Source organism: Platichthys flesus, chromosome 13 (assembly GCF_949316205.1).
Source record: "Platichthys flesus chromosome 13, fPlaFle2.1, whole genome shotgun sequence".
NCBI lineage: Eukaryota > Metazoa > Chordata > Actinopteri > Pleuronectiformes > Pleuronectidae > Platichthys > Platichthys flesus.
In genome coordinates, this window is record NC_084957.1 from 4,075,374 (window position 1) to 4,094,668 (window position 19,295).

At 43.5% G+C, this 19,295-nt stretch overlaps 1 protein-coding gene across 2 annotated transcripts in view; it reads right to left on the reverse strand.

Annotated features, from left to right (window-relative positions):
* The window catches only part of col18a1a (collagen type XVIII alpha 1 chain a), a 63,119-nt gene that overhangs the window by 4,262 nt on the left and 39,562 nt on the right, over nt 1–19,295 (reverse strand). For both annotated transcript variants that reach the window (XM_062402678.1, XM_062402677.1), the window contains 29 exons: nt 17,663–18,204; nt 15,644–15,733; nt 14,259–14,330; nt 9,890–9,968; nt 8,389–8,519; nt 7,747–7,773; nt 6,931–7,137; nt 6,819–6,845; nt 6,617–6,679; nt 6,398–6,475; nt 6,226–6,276; nt 5,951–6,073; nt 5,768–5,830; nt 5,494–5,538; nt 4,627–4,758; nt 4,415–4,486; nt 4,086–4,112; nt 3,855–3,953; nt 3,336–3,371; nt 3,046–3,135; nt 2,912–2,938; nt 2,721–2,756; nt 2,458–2,517; nt 2,281–2,358; nt 2,080–2,115; nt 1,924–1,977; nt 1,543–1,614; nt 987–1,061; nt 131–161 (listed from right to left, as the gene is read on the reverse strand). In XM_062402678.1, the coding sequence (XP_062258662.1) occupies nt 131–161; nt 987–1,061; nt 1,543–1,614; nt 1,924–1,977; nt 2,080–2,115; nt 2,281–2,358; nt 2,458–2,517; nt 2,721–2,756; nt 2,912–2,938; nt 3,046–3,135; nt 3,336–3,371; nt 3,855–3,953; nt 4,086–4,112; nt 4,415–4,486; nt 4,627–4,758; nt 5,494–5,538; nt 5,768–5,830; nt 5,951–6,073; nt 6,226–6,276; nt 6,398–6,475; nt 6,617–6,679; nt 6,819–6,845; nt 6,931–7,137; nt 7,747–7,773; nt 8,389–8,519; nt 9,890–9,968; nt 14,259–14,330; nt 15,644–15,733; nt 17,663–18,204 (2,523 nt within the window). The remainder of the gene's footprint in view (nt 1–130; nt 162–986; nt 1,062–1,542; nt 1,615–1,923; nt 1,978–2,079; nt 2,116–2,280; nt 2,359–2,457; nt 2,518–2,720; nt 2,757–2,911; nt 2,939–3,045; nt 3,136–3,335; nt 3,372–3,854; nt 3,954–4,085; nt 4,113–4,414; nt 4,487–4,626; nt 4,759–5,493; nt 5,539–5,767; nt 5,831–5,950; nt 6,074–6,225; nt 6,277–6,397; nt 6,476–6,616; nt 6,680–6,818; nt 6,846–6,930; nt 7,138–7,746; nt 7,774–8,388; nt 8,520–9,889; nt 9,969–14,258; nt 14,331–15,643; nt 15,734–17,662; nt 18,205–19,295) is intronic.

A 19,295-nucleotide genomic window follows, 5' to 3' on the forward strand; every position in this document is an offset into this window, starting at 1 on the left:
CACAGATACTTTCTAAATCTCTCTTCCTTATGGTTTATTAATTCTCCACTGTGAACCATAGCTGTCTCACAGCACTATGTGTTCAGTGTGTGTGTGTGTGCGTGTAGGTGTGTGTGTTAAGAGGCCATACCTTGGTAATTCCTTGAAGCGTCATCGTATCGCTGAGAACAAAAAGAGAGAAATACTTGATGACACCAGCAGCACCAGAGGAAAAACATCTGTGCAGGTGTTAAGCTAAACTTTGCAACAAGGCTTTAACCAATCAGGAGTCAGACTCAGCTGTCAATCATGATGTTCCACCCTGTTTCTATAGCATGAAATAATTAATTCAAACTAATTTTACATCCGTGTGATAAGAAATGTCTAAAATGGCATGAATCATCTTTGAAAAACCTTTATTTAACATGTCCTTCTGACGTTTGGTTCATGTCCCATCTACTAACATGGAGGAGTGAGACCTATACTGCTGCCAGCCACCAGAGGGGGATCCAGATGAGATGATTTAGCTTCCCTTTTGAAGAGCTGTCATGTAATCCATCTTCATATTCAGTCTCAGTCACAACAATCAAATCCCATTCAAACAAATACAGGTCCTGTGTAACATCACACGTCAGGATGAGCCTGTAGAGAGGAGGCAGCTGGTGAACCTGGTGTTCATCTGGTGGTGGAATCTATTTCCTGTGTATTTCCCTATAAACTTGCTTGGATACATCTAACATGGCACGTGAGGACTACAGCCAGCTGTGTTGTGTGTCCTGAGTCGAAAACTATGATTGGTTGTTGTTGTTATGAGGATTGAGCCAACACACAGCATCAGACAGTGTCAGAGCCATGTGTACATGTGCTGAGGAACTGATTCAATATGATTTGGTTTAGCTCCGAGCCACCACACAACACACACAAGAGACATGACCTGTTTGAACACTGACTGCTCCACAGAAATGTGTTCATGTATTGTTAAGATGTTTATGAACGTGTGTACTCACGTTGAAGCGGTCCAGAGGAGTGGGTGGCCCTGGGGGTCCAGGTGGTCCAGGCGGTCCTGGAGGTCCAGAGACTCCCTGATGAAACAAAGTACATTCCCCCTTTGTCACTATTTGATACCTCGATACAGAGCGACTCTCATCAGAACTCTGCTGTGAGCTCATCAACAGCTTTGACAGTATTTAATTATTGCTGGCAGCTGCTGTGACACGTTGATCGGTCACATGGATCTGAAACGTTTAACAGCTTTGACACCGACTCCGGACAAATCCACTCAACAGTTAGCACAGGGACCCAGTTGCTCTTTCAGAATCCAACAAACATTAGATGTGCATATAACATTGATTTTAAGATACAAATATAAAGTAAAGTTTACACTAAATAATGTCTCAAGAATGTGAGCTGCTGGTGAACCCCACTTGGAAAAGAGAGAAGGGAATTTGAAAACAACTTTTTCCTTTAAGGCTTGGGCCTGGACAGGATGATCAAACTTTATTTATTTATTTTTCAATCTCAAATGAACCTATATGAGGTGTTGTTGATATTATGAATACTCACAGGGTAACTGTAGCCTGAACCAACTGTCGTGTCTCCTTTCTCTCCCTTGTATCCATTAACACCAGGACGACCCTGAAGGGAGAAACCAATTAATTAACTTGTTCCTGCACATTAGAAAAAGAAAAGAACCAATGAGGTTAAAGTATAATGATACTGGTGAAACCATGAACACTATGTTATCAGCACAGAGGCTTCAGAAAGTATTCAAACCCCATGTACATTCTGCATTGGTCCAAAATGTCACTTAAATCCATTTAGAGTTAAATTGACAACACAAGTGTCTCGAAATTAAAGAGGACTGAATAGTTTCTGAAACACAGAGTAGTATTTTATATTTATCAGTAAATATTGCAACATAAAACCCTAGGAACGAGGACTTACAGGTCTTCCAGGCATTCCCATTTCACCCTTTATTCCAGGAGGCCCGTACTGGCCCTGCAACAACACATCATGAAATACAAGACAATGAGATGAATGGATAAAAGCTTTTAATTAAAACTTTTTTTGTGCAGTAGCTTGAATATCAGATAAACTTACAGGAGGTCCAACGGGACCAGAGGGTCCTCTGTCTCCCTGCAGGGGAAAATAAGCTGATCAGTTTCAACAGTAAACGTAAGACTCTTCCTTATACTGTAGTATGATGTAGACCTAAGGTACCTGCATGTATTTGCATATACAGTATCTGTTTTTAATGAGGACAACACCAAAACAACACAACACCAGAACAGCACAACTCACCTTTATGCCACTCAACCCTTCCATATACAGGAGATTTCCATCAGGTCCGATCGCCAAGCCGGGCTCACCTTTCTCTCCCTGAGCATAGAACAGGACAACACAGACTCAGTTACAGGTCTGTTATTATGAGGAGGAGGAGGAGGAGGGGGAGGAAGAGGAGGTAGATGAGGACTTTACCTTCACCCCAAAGCCAGGAGGTCCTTGGTCACCTATGTCCCCCTTTGGTCCAATAGGACCCTGCAGAATGACAGTGTGACAGTCAGTGTTCATGCATTTCCAATATGGTACAACTGTAGTAAAGACGTAGTAAATAGAAAAGTGGAAAATTCCATGAACTTCTCATTTACTTATCTTGAGGATAAACTCATCAAAAATGAATGTCACATCTGTGGTTATAGCAGGGGAAAGGTACTTTGAATATGAAACACAGGGAGACTTACAGGGAATCCAGCTTGACCAGGTAAACCAGATCCACCCTGCACAGGAAACATCACATGTTACATTTAACTTCATTCCACTGAAGATATGTGTGTTTAGTAAACGTGTGAGCTTCTCTCTCTCACTGTAGATCCCACACTAAGCTGAATATGCATTAGAAATGTGTTGTTTCAGTATCACTGAGAAATGTTACCTTGGGCCCAGCACTGCCGACGTCAAACTGCAGAGACACAGAGAGAAGAACACAGTGAATGAGAATCAGCTGCACACTGTCATGATGAAAGCTGCTCATGAGGCACGTCACCGTGTGTGTCCTCCGTCACTTACGTTTCCAGATGTAGAGTAGATGATTTGTCCGGGGGGTCCAGGTGGGCCTGGTGGACCTTGGAGTCCGGTTCCATCTCGACCTGGGTCTCCCTAAAACCCAGAGACATCAATGCTCAGTTCAACACACATTAAACACATTAACACACATTTTGTGTTCCAGGATAACAATCAGATATGAATCAGCATGCTACAGAATCCTAAAGTTTCTGTAGTGAGCATATAAAAATGTATATTTCCTGTATATGTAAAGACTAAATTATCAGATATTCAGGTTTACAGCTGATATTTACCCTTTCGCCTTTGTCACCGGTGTCTCCCTTGGGTCCCTGTGAGATTCAACAAGAATGAAACAGGAGATACTTTATCAGAGATCCACACACCTGCTATAAGTTATCATTATATAATAAAATCTTTTATATAGGACTATGACTTAGTTAAAATAATTACACTTTGTTAACATAAACAAATCGATTGATGTTTACTTAAGCAAATCAGCGTCTTGCCTTCAAACACAATCATATACAATTGTCAAAATAGGAAAAAGAAGAGTTCATAAAACATTAGCTTCATAGACCTAAAAAAGTCTACAACATATATTTCAACAAATGATACCAAAATAAAAAAATGTATATGTGACCAATCCAAAGAAATACAACTGTTTCACATGCAATAAAATGTTCTCAAAGATCAAGTGACCTTGTAAGAACTTGTCATGTCTGCCACACAGGTTTCAAACTTTAATACCATGTGAGCTCTGGTATCACAGTTTGAGTCGGACGACCAGGTCTAGAGTGAAATCCCTTGTTTACCTGAGGTCCCTGGAAGCCGTCCAGCCCAGGTCGCCCCTCTCGCCCTGCAGAACCTTCGCTGCCCTTCTGACCCGGCATCCCAGGCAACCCAGGTTTACCCTACATGTATCGGGGTGAAACAGACAAAAACCAATGAAACATGCACAAAGAACGACATATTATAAAACCACATACTGACAGTACACAGCAGCAATAGAAGAAAAGAAGAAGAACAAGTGATTATTTACTCACAGGAATACCAGGAAAACCAGGAGAACCCTGAAAGCACACAGCAGTTATATATTGGAACTTCCTACTAAATAAATACCTGTTATTAATTACACACATGTAAAATAAAGACCTATATGAAATAAATACTACGTGGCTTTAATAGAAAGTGACACTTTTTAGAATCTGTTGGTTTGTAAAGCCTGTAGTTGAATGAAGATATGCCATCAACAGCCAACAGGCTTGAACTAAAGGATCAGTCTGGTTAAATCAAGTTACTGATCATTGTCAATCAAAATAAAATTTAAATATAAAATATGAGGTTGTGGTGTAATTTATTATGCAGCTCTTACCTTTCTTCCTTCAGGTCCTCTGACACCAGGAAGTCCATTGCTGAAACCTCCTCCTGATCCTTCCATGTCGTCCTGCAAACACCGACAGAGATGTTGTGAAGAACAGACAAACTCTCTGAGACTATACCTAATATTCGGACTAATAATCTTTTATCATGAATTGTATTTGACAGTTGTTTCGAGCAAGATTTTCAGCCTTGAAGTGAACTCACAAATCCAACACGATAACTTGGTCCAGGAAGTCCGGGGGGCCCGGGTCGCCCCACCGGTCCCATGGGTCCAGGTAAACCAGCGAGACCGGATTCTCCTGCACGTCCTGGTAAACCAGGGTCTCCCTGAGCTCCCTGTGGGACCATAAGACAGAAGTTAAACCAGTGTTCAGTGGGAATAAATAACTAAAGGCAAACACAAAGGTTTCATCTATAATGATGATGTTGTTTTGAATGTGTCGTCACAAAAACACTACTAATGCCTGAGTCATGCAGCTTCTGGAGCAGAACAGAACTAGTGAGTGTTTCAAAGTGCAAACTATCACACCACAAACAGCCAGGCTCATTTCCCTGGGGATCAGTGATGTCACTAGATGTTAAATCAAACCATAGCCAGCACTCAGATTAAACTTGAAGTCCAGTCTGTAGCTTACGATATCTGACAAACATTTGCATATTGTTAGACGACACAAATCCCCTGTGACGTCTGACATGTACCTGCAGATTGGACGGCTTAGGAGAGGAGGAAGAGGAGGAGGAGGAGGAGGAGGAGGAGGAGGAGGAGGAGGATGATGAGGAGGATAAATACTGAGGCAGCAGATTGGTGAGAAAAGAGAAGTAGGAGATTGGCTGGAGAATTGAAAGGGACGGTAGAGGTTTAAGAAAGAGTCGAAATCTCAATCTGGTTATCCAGTGGACCTGGTTTCCTACAGTTCTGCCTCACAGAAGACTTGAATGTAAGTCTCCTCTCAGGACTACATCTAAAGAAGTCTTCTCTACTGGACACTGGAACTTATTGTAAAGTGGCAGCAACTTTAGGGTAAAATTCACAAATCGCTAATTGAACATATGAAAGTCATGAATCTGCACCTTCTCTCCAGCGACTCCTGGAAGACCCAGCTCGGCTGAATCACCCTAGAGAAGGAAGACAAAGACAAATCATGATATTTAACTGAGCTTTGACTCAAACTGTGACATAAATCACAGATGGTTAATGACCTGTTAGTCTATTGGATTTGGTTTTAATCCTTCAAGTCTAATGTGGACACTATGGTCAGTATTGAGCAGCTTTGTGGATTGATGCTAAACATTGATTCTGGTTATTGTCTTCAGAGAAGAAAGAATCAGTTCATAAGGAATATACCTTTTCTCCCTTGGGACCAGCAGCTCCTGGGAGGCCGTCAGTACCCGGTAAACCAGACAAACCCTGGAGGCCCAAAAGATTTGGTTCAGGTACACAGACGTTGTTGATTTGGTTAGAATGTGAGTTCTACTGTTGAGTTTGGGGAGTTATTTGACCAGTGTTGGTTAGAGTATTGATACTTACAGGTTGACCAGGCGCCCCGTCCTTTCCTGGTGGACCAAAGGCTCCAGAACTCAATGCTGTGCCGGCTGTGGCAGGACCAGGAGGCCCAGGAGGACCAGGGACACCTGGGAGCCCAGGTAGTCCCTACAACAACAAAACATTTAATCAATTCACACTGATCTGTGATAAGACCTCAGGTAAGAAGCGGCATCATAGAGAAATTAAACTAGAAACAGAAATGACTTTCATCAACAATTTATCTTCTTCATGTTTTAATTCAGTCAAACTAAACTCACCCGAATGGATTCCAGGTCGGGGAAACCCGAACCTTCCATGTCCACAAAGGTCTGAAATACATCAGTTCAAATCAATTGTATTATTAAAAAAAGTATTCACAAAGGCCGAATGTTCTCTGCTGATCTAAACAGTGTCTGGATGTTGTCAAGTATGTGACTGAGATTCACTTACAGATCTGGATCCTGTTCCAGGGGGCCCGGGAAGTCCTGGGGCCCCCCTAGGGCCCGGTTGACCCTCTCCACGGTCTCCCTGTATGAAGAAGACCATTTAGTCTCAGCTATTCATATAACTGGAATTTTAACTTAAATGATTTCTTCTGTTATTACATTGTTCTTGTGCTCTAAAGATTTATATGCTATGTTTTTATGTGAATACACCTGAGGACCGTACCTTCTCTCCTTTGGTTCCGGGGTCACCTGGAGTTCCTGGGAAGCCTGGAGGTCCCTCAGGACCCTGTGGTGAAAAAAAACATAAAGTCAGGCATCTACAGATTGTCTCAAACTAAACAACCAGTCATCACACAACCTTTTGATTATGAAAAACATGTAAAGCTACTGATCAGTGTTTCTATTTAGACAATAATAAAACTTACAGTTTTTCCATCCTCACCAGGATCTCCCTGAAAGATAGAGATAAAGAATCATTCTTCTACAACACAATTGGGATCTGAGAATATACAGTAAAGTATAAATAAAATCACTAACAGCCTCTCCATCAGCTCCTGCTGGTCCCGGGGGACCTGCGACACCTTGTGGTCCGGCTGGTCCTCGGGGTCCAGGCGCAGTCGAAAGAACTGAGCCATCGCTGCTAAGTGAACCTTCAGTTGCAACTCCTGGAGGGCCGGGGGGGCCGGGGGGCCCAGCGATGCCGGCGTCCCCCTTCTTTCCTTGGTAGCCAAATCCGGCGCTGCCCTGGAGGTGAAGAAAGATCCGTGTGAGGTTTTCTGAGCCGTGAATTTCAGAGAACTTCCTGAATAACCAACTCACTGACATGAGGAGGAGTTCCCTGACAGTATGTGAATGTATTAATAAAGGACCTGTTCTACAAAGCAAGTCCAACACATCCGATATGTTTTATTTCTCATCATGTCGTTCTGATCTCTGATGATGAAACAACAGTAAAAGCATCAAGGATTTAAGAATCTTTGTAGAATTTCAATGAGGCTAGAATAACATCTGTGATGTGTAAATATATTGTGATTAACTTTGAAGCGCTGATTTAAAACCAGAATGTACAAATGAAAAGTCTGACACAGCAAAGCGATTCCTCTCATCTACAATGAAATCTGCTGACATTTATAATCTCTCACTTTGCCGTAAACTGCTCTGGAGCCGGTTAGTGTTTCAGCTTTAGTTATCATGGTGATTTACGCTGGTAAGAAATGAACACGACTGAAAACTCAAGAGTTAAACCTGAAGTTAGCTTGATAAATGCAAATCCTGCTTCTGAGCACAGGACCCTGTTTTAATCATGGGTGGGGATGAAGACCAATGGAGAATAAAAGATAATCTGTAACTCACCTTCAATCCCTTTTCTCCAGGTTCTCCCTGATAATTAAAAGGAAAGTGAAGTCAGTGAAAAGTGTGACGTTCATATTCACAGAGAACACGTATATATATAAAAAAAATCTAAAATCAAATTCTATTTTAAACACCAATCCCATCTCATCCCTCATCATCATGATAACATCATCATCATCATCATCATCATAGCTAAGAATCTAAATTTTGTCGGTCAGTGGAAATAGTTAAATTTGTGTATTTGTCCTGTGGCATGTTTCAATTGTATCACCTGGATTTTGTGTGTGTTTTTATGTCTATATCCTGTTTGTCGTTGTTCCTTGTTTGTGTCTTTATGTCGTTTTATGTCAGAAGACATTGAATGAGAATGACCTCACTTCAGAGGAATCTCCTCACAAAGACAACAGAGCAATTTCACATAAACACACATATGCAGACATCTTACTCCTACCAGAATAAAATGTGTACAGAAAGAAAATTAAAAACATGAAATGCAAAATGTAAAACAAGTCTTAATCCATTTCATATGCTTTCATCAAATCAGGACTAGCAGCGCCCTCTAGTGTTCCTCTTTGAGACAATTCATTAAAGCTCACATTCTCACAAACCATCACCAAAAAATACAAAATAAAAGATCCAAACCTTCTCTCCACGGGCTCCCCCCCGAGAGATGGAGCCGGTTCCTGATTCTCCCTTCGGGCCGAACGGTCCCCGGGCTCCTTTCTCTCCTCTGTCCCCGCGGTCACCTCTCTCTCCTTTAGCCCCAGCTGCTCCTGGAACACAAAGAAAAAGGTCAGAGCCATTAACGCTCTCATGAAAAGACTTCTCACGAATGATAAACGATCGTTTCCCACGAGCCCAACAACAAACAGGACGTTTCCTGCTCCCAAAAGAAGAAGAGGAAGGAAAATTACTTTTTGCTGGATGAAGCAGGAATCCCAATGTGCACGGCTGCGATTTATAGGCTGTGTCAAGGTTGGAGGTGCTAATTGAGTACAGCTCCCATCCACTGCATGCTCCACCACCCCTATCTTTATTTTCTGGTGTAACTCAATTTGACTCTACTCTCCTCCAGCTGAACGTGACATATCATGGCATCACAAGCCAAGAAGCTGCTTCTGTTCCAATCCAAAACCATATTTATACATTATTTAAATCATGGTAGAATAAAGGATAAATAAAAGTTCACTATGTAGCTTAGGGCTCTCACTTTATATTTGAACTTTGAACCATTAATTTAACCATGAGGGGATAGTTCTTGTTCGACCTGTACAAAAAAACAAAGTCTAGGAGCACATCAGATGTCTGAAGTAGTTTCTCTCCTGATCCAGCAGAGGGCGCTCATTGTCAGCTTGACCTATTACCTGACCTCTTGATCTGTCAGGGAAGCAAGTCGGTAATGTTTCGTAGTTTTGCTATAAATAAAGGGATATTCCAATATATTGGATGATTTGGTTTTTAGTGTGTCAGCCCTACCTCGGATTCTAAAAACAAGCCGTATTCACAGAATACTGCTTAATACACCGTCATTGTTGTCCTTATTCACGTAAACATACACTCTTCTATAACCTTGAGTTAAACATAAATATATAAATGCTGCACAATCGTAAACATACCTAAATTAATAATTTATCCAATTTGATATTGATCAGTTATTATCAATATCACTACTATTTAGTAGTATTCTTTATGCTTGGTTAAAGGTTGGCTCACACAGCATAACATTTCTAATCTTGTGTACTGTAGTTGTGATCACACCAGGTCCAAACAAATACACAAAGGCACTGAAGATGAAGAAATTAAACCCATGTCATTTTTTTACGTACACGACTAATGTGTCATTCCTGTTTCCACCACCAAACGGCGACAGAGATCAAATTCATTCCATGTACACAGTAAGTGATGAGTGTCCTGAGCTCAGTCCACAACCTGCGTTAGCCTGGATGGCCACTAGATGGAGACGTGTGTCAAGTGAATGTGTTTCTCAGGTGAACTCTACAGCACCAGGATCTGTTCCATTCCCCATTTATAGAACATATTCATACCCTGCTGTGTGCACAATGGGCTAACTTGATAAAGATGGATTATAAATAACAAACAAACATCTGTTCAGGACGTGTTGACTGTTTCCAGTTGAACTCACCCGTCCCTACTGAAACAGAAATCTCCTCTTTCTCGCTGAGCGGCGGCATGGGAATGGGCCCGGAGGACGGGGGGGCGGTCTGCAGGAAGATGTATCATGCAACAGAGACAGACACATGTTTAAAATGGGCAATCGATGACATTTAGTGAACTGAGCTCCACTGAACACACACACACACACACACACACACACACACACACACACACTGCATATCCCTGCATGGGAAAATGTTGTCCTTGTTCACATTAGTCCCAAACAAACCCAACAAAAATGACTCATGCTTCCGCCCTGTGTTACCATTCAACCGCACTGATGTTTATAGCTCGAGCAGCCAAAAGCTCTATTTCTAACTGGTGAGAGACATTTTCCCAGCTCGGCACCGAGACCTTTTTTAAACACGATTGTGTCAACATGACAAAAAAGACGGATTACAACTCAGTCTCTCGTGTGAACTTCATTAAAACTGTCAGGAAACACAACCCGACCGAGTCCACACACTGAACTCTCCTGCAGCTGCAACATGTCCGGACCAAGAGCTACAGCGACACCTGGAGGACAACGACCCACACAACAGCCTCAGTTAGATATTTGTCTTTGAGTGTGTGTGTAGGGTTGTGATGTCGCTGCTACTCCAAACCTCACCTGTAACCTGCAAAGGCCCACTACCAAGTAAGAAGGGTTGAATATAGGGAAGGATAGAGTGTGTGTGGAGAATGCATGATAATAAGTGTCCTCACTAAGATCACAAGACACGTGTGTCCCTCTTTCTGCCCAGCTCCCGTCGTCTCCTTGTCTGCGAGTAAGTTCTGTGGACAATTGAGAGACAGGCCTGCAGTGTGCCAACAGTCACCTGCCACTGAAACACAGCAGGACTGAAGAGAAGCAACAGGAGCAATTGAATATTTGCTCTGGGTGGGGTGGGGGGCGAGAGGGACGAGACATTTCCCCCAGTAGCTCATTCTTCACCGGTGACACATTCTCCAATTGTCAACTGAGGAATTCAAGAGAGGAGTGGGAAAGAGGAGGTGGGCGGGGGGGGTCTTGTTAATCAACCATTAACCAGTTTCCTCCTTTGGAAACTCCCCCCGCCCCCCCCCCCAACCCCCCCCCCCCCCCGGTGAGTTGCACAGCACTGACTATGCTAAGAATTCAGAGCAGACCCTCCCTGACAGTTCTAAGTTGATGTATGTATTAATGTGATGAAGAATCCTGGGCTTGTTCAGGGATGATCGGTGAGAGCCCCCCCCCCCCCCCCCCCCACAACACTATAGGACATAGTGTTGACAGACCTGACCCACACGAACCCGCTGACTTTAAGAGCAGGTATGCAGCTCCGTTGGAAATCATATTCCACCTCTGCAGGACAGAAGCTTTGTTTTCCCAGTGCAGGTCTGATGAGGCGCACAGAGGAAACTTATTAGTGTTTCGCCGGAGAAGAAAGAAACAACAGTCCAGCTGTTTATGAAATGAAGAAGCTCTGACTCTCATCTGACTCTTGTGCAACACAGATAAAGAAGAAATGTAGAGAAAACCACTGATGTGAGGAGAAACTTGACCCCACACACACAAGCACACAAAAGAAATATCACAACATTAACTCCTGTTAATAACCTTGACCAAGGCTGGAAGATATGATTTCAAATCAAAGTCATGGTTTATGGGTTGTACTTTGCTTTCATTATGTTCACCAGTACACACCTAATTGTGTGACTGTATCTTGTATATTTGGTATAAAAACTTCCGAAAGTACTCACAACTTGCTCTTTGGTAGTTTTCACTACACACTTTTCTCCAGGCCCACACACACACACACACACACAAACTGGGTAAACAACACCAGCTCTACGGTCAAAGCTGGGAACACAGTCAGCTTGAGACTTTGCTTCTTGGTATTTTAATTTAAATTATTAAAAAGCCAGGCTCTGGGGGAAGTTTTAAAACTCAAATTAAGATTAAGATTTTGAGTTTGCCTTTCCTATCGTATAGAATAGCATGATAAACAGAGCATTATGCAGCTGCAGCATTTTCCACAGGTTGTTATTATGAAGATGAAGAAGAAGATTAGATTTGATCCTTTCCCTTTTATCTAAAAAGTACTTTGTAATCTGTTGAATTAAATAGTTTGTGTATATTTTTGGATTCAAGATATTTGTCATACACATTTGCCATGTGATTGTACTAGCAAAAGCATTGAATTCAATTGAGCTGCTTCAGTTTCAGGGTCTAGTGTTTTGAATGCTGGCTCACTGTCTCGCTGTCTTACTGGGAAACTCCACTGGGACCTGAACAGAACCATTGTTAATGTCGAATGTACGAACTAGCTAACTGTCAGTATCAGAAACAATAAAACACACAGTATAAAGTTTCCTCTTTAGGTTCCACTCTGACTTTAGAGCAGTGACACTTCTCAGGATGACTGACGAGCTCTCCCATCCATCACCATCAATTCCAGGATGACAAAATGGAAAGTTTCACTCAAACAACTCTTCCTGTCTCACTTGCCCGGACTTGTCATAATTGCACCGGTTGGACCGATGTGCAGAGTGCGGGTTATACTTTCTGTGAACACACATCAAGTGGAAAAAAAAATAAAAAATAGAACCTCAGCAGGTAGGAATTAGACGGCAGCTGTTGCCTTCTGCATTACACTGTGTATTACACCACACAGAACAGATGGAAAAAGCCCCTTGTAAAAGCTTCAGTGCATCGAGATGAAGAGGCTTCCGACTCCGAGTACCTGACCCTGCCCCCCCCCCCCCCCCCCCCCCCACTTCTCTAACTCTATTTCCACCGCTGTCACTTCCTGTGTGGAGCTGATTGAGAAACCAGTCAGAATAACAAGACCTTGAAGCAGGATTCTGGGGGTGGGTGGGTGGTGGGGGTTCTTCCTTGGATCAGATCGAGTCCAAATTAACATCTGGTTTTTCCACCTCTCCACTATAATTGTGATTTGAGTCAAAGCACGCACGGCGGCGATGGCGGTGGCGGGGGGGGGGAGCTCGAGCTGCGGTGTGTTTCAACTTGCGTGGCTATCTCTGAGGATGGGAAGACCTGAGTGGGTGTCTGTGGAATTTGATCGTGTGTGTGTGTGTGTGTGTGTGTGTGTGTGTGTGTGTGTGTGTGTGAGAGACACAAAGCAGACAGAGGGAGAGTGGAGGACCAGAGAGATAGACAGAGTGACAGATGGAGCGATGAAGGAAGAGACACAAAGACACAAATAGACCCAGTGATTCAGAGTCCCTGCAGGGAAGTGTTATCTGCTGCTCTCTGTTGGTCCAGGTCTTCATCCAGGTGAGAAGTCTCCAGCTACTTGAACCCGGAGCGAACACGCCCCACACAGGACCAGGAAAATCCCTTTTATTCTGAATTACTATTCTCAAACTTCCAATAAAAACTTCTCCAGCTGATCTGACCTGCTGTGGTTTGCTATCAGCAGATGAATTGAGATGTGGGCATCTTTCAAACGCACCAGTGTTTTGTTTTTTATATTCAACAGGCACCTCTCTATGTAAAAAGGTCTTTGTCTCCAAATGTATAAGACAGGGGCAGCTCCGCTTCCAGGCGTCCACTCAGCAGTTTTTAATCTCTCTTGAGGGACCAGCGCTCGCTCGCTTACACTCACGCAGTAACTCGATATCTGAGTGGTGCGTGTAGCACTGGGATGAGAGAGGCCCAGTCTGCTGTTGGGAATCTTTGATCATCTTTAGGGAACAAAGCATTTCTCATCCACTCGTTCTCATTTTTACGCTCTGGTGAACTCTGGATTTTACAGTTTAAGTTCCTGTGCAGATATCCTGGCAGGAAATCAATCAGCAAAGTTTCAGTGTAAACAAAATTGAATGAAATTTCTGGAAAATTCTGTTTGACAGCTTATGGAATTTCCCTTTCCAGTATGAAAATGCAGCAGGATATCGTCAATTCAGACACGTTTTACAGCTACAGAGACATTTGTGGAAAGTTCAGGTGAGGGCTGGCACATGGGGAGAGTAGATAATATCAGAATCCTGTTTCCTGCACCTCGTCACCTGCGTCAGCCCTTATCGCCAAAAGCTCTCGTATCTCGAGTGTTCTGTGGCTCCTCTTTCTCATCCCTCCAGTTCCCTGTCTGGCGCGTGTTAGAAACGTCATCAACACAACCACTTGTTCGCTGGGAATTTTCTGGAAGTTCTCCTGGTATCACTCAGAAGGTTTTGGGACATTTCACCAGGGAGTTGGCTGAAACATTTGCGTTCTCACATAAAGCCTCTCAGGAAAATCCCACGTCTTTCTCAATAGATTGTGAGTTTCTGTCTCTTGAGCTTAATGAAGTTCAATTTAAATAACGAGGAAGGTAGAAGTAGAAGTAAAGGAAGAAGGGGTTGTTCCATACCGTCCATCTGCGATTCTCCACAGCCGGTCTGGTGGGTCTCGGTTCCTCGTCGCCACTTCCATCACCTGAAGCCTGAGGAGACCAAACATACCATGAACATTAAATATCAAAGTTTATCTTTTTACCTACTGCATTTTACAGTTTGCTTTTTCTTTCTACCATAAGTATCTGTTCATGAACTCATTCGGTCTGAACAAATATCTTTTCTGATGTTGACACCTGGGTCCCTTTAGATAAAAGACACATCCACTGGGAATGACCCCCCCCCCTCCCCCCCCTTATTTAATCCAAACAACATTTTACGATTTGATGACAACAAGCAGTGGAGTCTTGAACTTTATTCTCTCGGTTGGTTTGTGGTGGTCCCAGCGAGCGGGAGCAGCTGGGACGGCAAACGTTTGACTAAATACCAGTTCAGGCTGCTGGTGGGCTGCAGAGAGGCACCTGTGTTTGTGTGTGGGTGGTCGGGGGTCAGCGGCTCCTCTCTCACTCTTATCTGCTGCAGATTTACTGTTGGTTATTATCGAGGAAATACGATGGAGTACATCTGTATCATTTCATCAGTCGTGTTACTTCAGGACAACATTCTTTTCGTTTGAGAGAAGCAACGGGACGCTGGCAATTTGAGATTTTCGATATTATTACCGGTGCAGAAAATATGTGACGAGTAGAAAACCTTTAACTTTTGCCAATGAGATCATTAGGTTAACACAACGGGTTTGGGTATCTGTGTTGTGATATTGTTGCTGTGGGACAGAACAGAGACGCTAATAAAAGCCTAATCTCTATTAGTATCCACAGTTTTCATCTGCCTTTTGATTTTCTTTGTCCTCACATGATTCCTGAGGTGATTAAAACAGACAGACCACAGGGGAACATGTGCACGTAAGTGAGTTATATTTAGTGTTTTAAAACTATCTTGAATCAGGATCCTTTGTGAGTTTCAACCTCCTCAAGGTATCACAGCCGTTTCAACTCTGTGGCGCCACTGCTTTGACGACCAGGGGCTGAAAAGTTTGGGAATATCTGCAGAACTTCAGTCACATGTAGTCAGAAGGTGTGGGTTTATGTGTGCGCATAACTGTTACACTTTTTTGTCTTGTTGTTCCTTGTAGTTCTACTTGTTTGTTATAACTGTGAATAAATGAAATAAGTCAATATAACTTTAAAATCTATAGGAGTTTTCCCATTTTATATATGAACCAAATGCCCCCTTGCTTTATCTAAGTATCTACATTTCTTGAAGAACACAATATACATTGTGCTGAACAACCGCTGCACTCCCTGTTAATGGGGGGGGGGGGGGGTACGATGACATACCCCTCATATCCCCTCAAATCAACTACTGCATGTTCTAAATTATCTTCTAAATGTGATTAGCTCACCATATCGGAGTCGTCCCCGTCCTCGTCCTCGTCACAGTATGTCTCAGCAGCTCGGGGGTCTCCCACCACCCTCAGCTCCTCAATCTCCCCCTGTTGGAAGACACGGACGTGGCGTTTAGATGTTTGATGACAACGTCAGAGCAGGACACACACGGACACACACGGACACACACGGACACACACCACATGTTTCACTTTCAACTTATAAATATGGATATTCATCTGTGCAGTTCCTGCTCAGGCTTCTGGCAGCAGCTCTCAGGGAATTCCCTGTTTCCACAAAATCAGAGGAGCTCTTGATGTCTAGAGTTTTAGCCTCGACATGTGAAGGGCCTCTATCTCTGCCCCCACCGCACACACACACACACACACACACACACACACACACACACACAGACACACACACACAGACACACAGTCATATTCAGTCGTATGAATACTATCTTCCTATCAAGGGGCCATTAGCTCTGTATGTGTCGGTGGTTTCTCTGCTGATGAGTTACTTGATGTTGAGTCTTTATGTCCTGAGAGAAAAAGTCTAAAGCTTTTTCTAAAGCTCTTTGACATTGTACTTCAAACTGTCCTTTAATGATCGTACTGATGTAGATGACATGTTATGGTCTTTCTCAAACAAACGGCTTCAGATCTTTACATTTAATTACCTCCTATTCACTGAACTGTCCCTGGAGCATGTTTCTGCCAGCGATGCATAATAAGAAATAAGGAAAAATCATATTTCGGAGTGGAATGTACATTCTATGAATCCAGTATGTAAATATTTAGAAGCATAAGAAGCCAATCCTTAATGTGATTTTGTTAATTAAATCCACAAGACCTCCGGGGCCGACAGTGCTAAAGGTTAACTAACAGCACATGGTCAGCGAGACCCAAGAGAAGATGGTTTTAAAAATGAACTTTATAAAACAGATTTTTTAAAACACACCCATTCCAACATTTTGATGAACTCTTCAAACGCAGCTATTAAAAAGATCAAACATGACATCTGAGAGAGGAAGTCAGAAAGGATCTAGACAAACACTATAAACTTTAATTGGATTGTTTTGAAACCAGATGGAGAGTATTCAGTTGGAATTTGAAAGTTAAAGTGTTTATAGTGTCTTCCTTTATGTCATATTCTTTTATGTGTCCTAAAAACTAAATACTTCTATTATAAGGAAAACCCTGTATCTGCTCTTTATGGTTTCAGTTGTGTCCTGTTAACAGAAGAAGCTCATTTACGACCAAGTAACCAGCAAGACTCTATAGTTAGAAATGCTGAAACGTATAAGCTGCAAGTTAAAGGACGACCATCAAGTTAAAGTTTAACTCAAAGTGAGAAGGAACCCGAGGCCAGAAGGTCGTGTTGGCACCTAATTTCAAATCTGACTTCAAAAGCAAAGAGGCGTCTTTTGAAACAGGGATAAAACTTGTGAAACTCCAAGTGTCTATTCCACAAATTAAGATATTGCTCAAGTGCTATGGGTTTCCCTCCTGTGCACCGGATCTACTGCTCATGGTTTATTAGCTGCCTGACCAGAAACAGAATGAACAGCCAGCACGAGTTACATATCTCTGCTGGCACGCCTGGGCTGAGCTGGGAGCCGTGGCTGAACTACTCGAACCCTTTTTACAGCCGAGGTCAACATTTGACTGCAGTCAACCTCCCGAGCTTTACTGCAGTCAAATGTCTCCAGCTAATTACGTCCCAGCTGTGAGCTTTCCCAATTATGTGCAGACGGCCCTGAGCAGGACGGAGAGGAGGACATTTATGTTATGCTTTTTGGAGTCGGACAATTTGGGCAATCAAGTCATATGAGTGTTATTCAGGCAAGAGGTTTCACATGCCTGACTGTGGGCAATCAAAACATGACATGGCACTTTTCCAGAGATTCCTGCAGCAGGACTCACCATCACGTGGCTGTCAGAGTTATTCGAAGCCGGGTATTTCTTTATCTGAATTAGAGCTTTTAAAATGAATTAGTTATAACTTGATGGGGTTATAAATAAGTATATACGCACCAGGAACTTGTCGGGATCGGCCCCCCCAGCTTGCCCGACGAACAACCCAGCACCGGTGTCCAGCTCCATGTCGTCCGGGGACCTCTCCATGCGCTTCACCCACGGCTCCGCGACACAGTTGAGGTACAGCATCACCTTGTCGTCCCTCACAGCGACGGCGAACCGGGTCCAGGTGTTGGTCATGGAGAGCACGGGGAACCTGGCCGCCTCATAGGACCGCTGCGAGCCGGGCTCTGTGTAGTACAGGATGATGCTCTGGTCGTTGCCCCGGGCGGGCGACAGCTTGACACCCACGTACATGATCTTCTGCGAGGCGTCTGTGACGGAGAAGACGACGCCGCCCTTGTCGGAGGTGGGCTTCAGGTTGAAGATGAGGGAGAAGTCTCGGTGGAACGGGCTCGGCAGGTGGGCGCGTGCCAGCTGGCCGGTGTTGGCAGTGGGGCCAAAGACGTATCTGGAGCTGTTGTCGGGTCCAAAGACTCTGGTGATCTTGTCGGGAGGAGGATCCCCAATCAGCTGCATTAGGGACACTCCAGTGTCTTCTAGACGGGCGGGGGGGGGGGAGAAAAGAGATGTTAGGCCCCAGTAGGCATACAACACAGTGTGGGTTAGAAGGGAGGGCAGCAGGACAGGGTGTAAAGTTAGACAAGGCTCTGTTGGGGGTGGATTTAAGGTGAATGTGTGATCCATGTCACTCGGACAGATTGTTCCACGAAAACAAAATTTAAATCAACATCTTATCCGGTGATAAAGTTCTGAAAGTTCTTCTCAGGGGAGGAAAAACAAGCAAACACATTTTGTCTAACTACACCACAACATGGAAGGTTTGACGTTTCTCAAATGGGGCCAAAGAATGCAAGGGTCATAAAAGACTTTAAAAATAGGTAAATCACTCCAGGAGACATTTTAAGGTCTATAATCCAAATACAAGACCAGCTGAACCTTAACTCCTGCTTCCTCAACTGGAGGACGATCCATACAGGCAGCAACCTGGTGATACCACGCCTGACTTTAGAGATGATTGATTTAGATCTCACAGTCAATCTGCCACAGGCGCTAAAGCCGTAAAGAAAACGTGCAGAGTTGTTGGGATCTAAATTCATATCTCTCCAAATGTCAATGGCAGAAAATCCCATATTTTGAAACTTCATCAATCTCCTGTTATATTTAGATGGATATCTTTGGATCACTTTCCTAAAGGAACAACAAAAAGAAAGAGAGCTCTTCCGACTTGTGTGACATCTGCTGAATGTCAGAGCCCCGGGGCGCAGGGCCCAACAGCTGGGGCCTCCTGCATATCCCTGCTCCGTCTTCCATCACCCTGGGTGACTCGGGCGAGGTCAGCACATAATTATCGGAGGCGTTTAGGAAATGCAAAGAAACACAAAGAGCAGTGTGTCCGTTCACACCCACGTCAGAGACGGTGATACCTCAACCTTTTCGTCTAGATTGTTCCGCTTTTCCAAAAACAATATTACCTCATGTTTAAAGGCAAATGACCAAAAACCACTGTTTTGGGAAAAAACACTTGATGCAGTTTCTGGAGCTTTGAAGAAACGCTTTGCTTCACCACCTGGTGACTAACGTGCTCGGATCAAAGGCTCCCATCTGCCCGACGTCCAGAGATCACCGG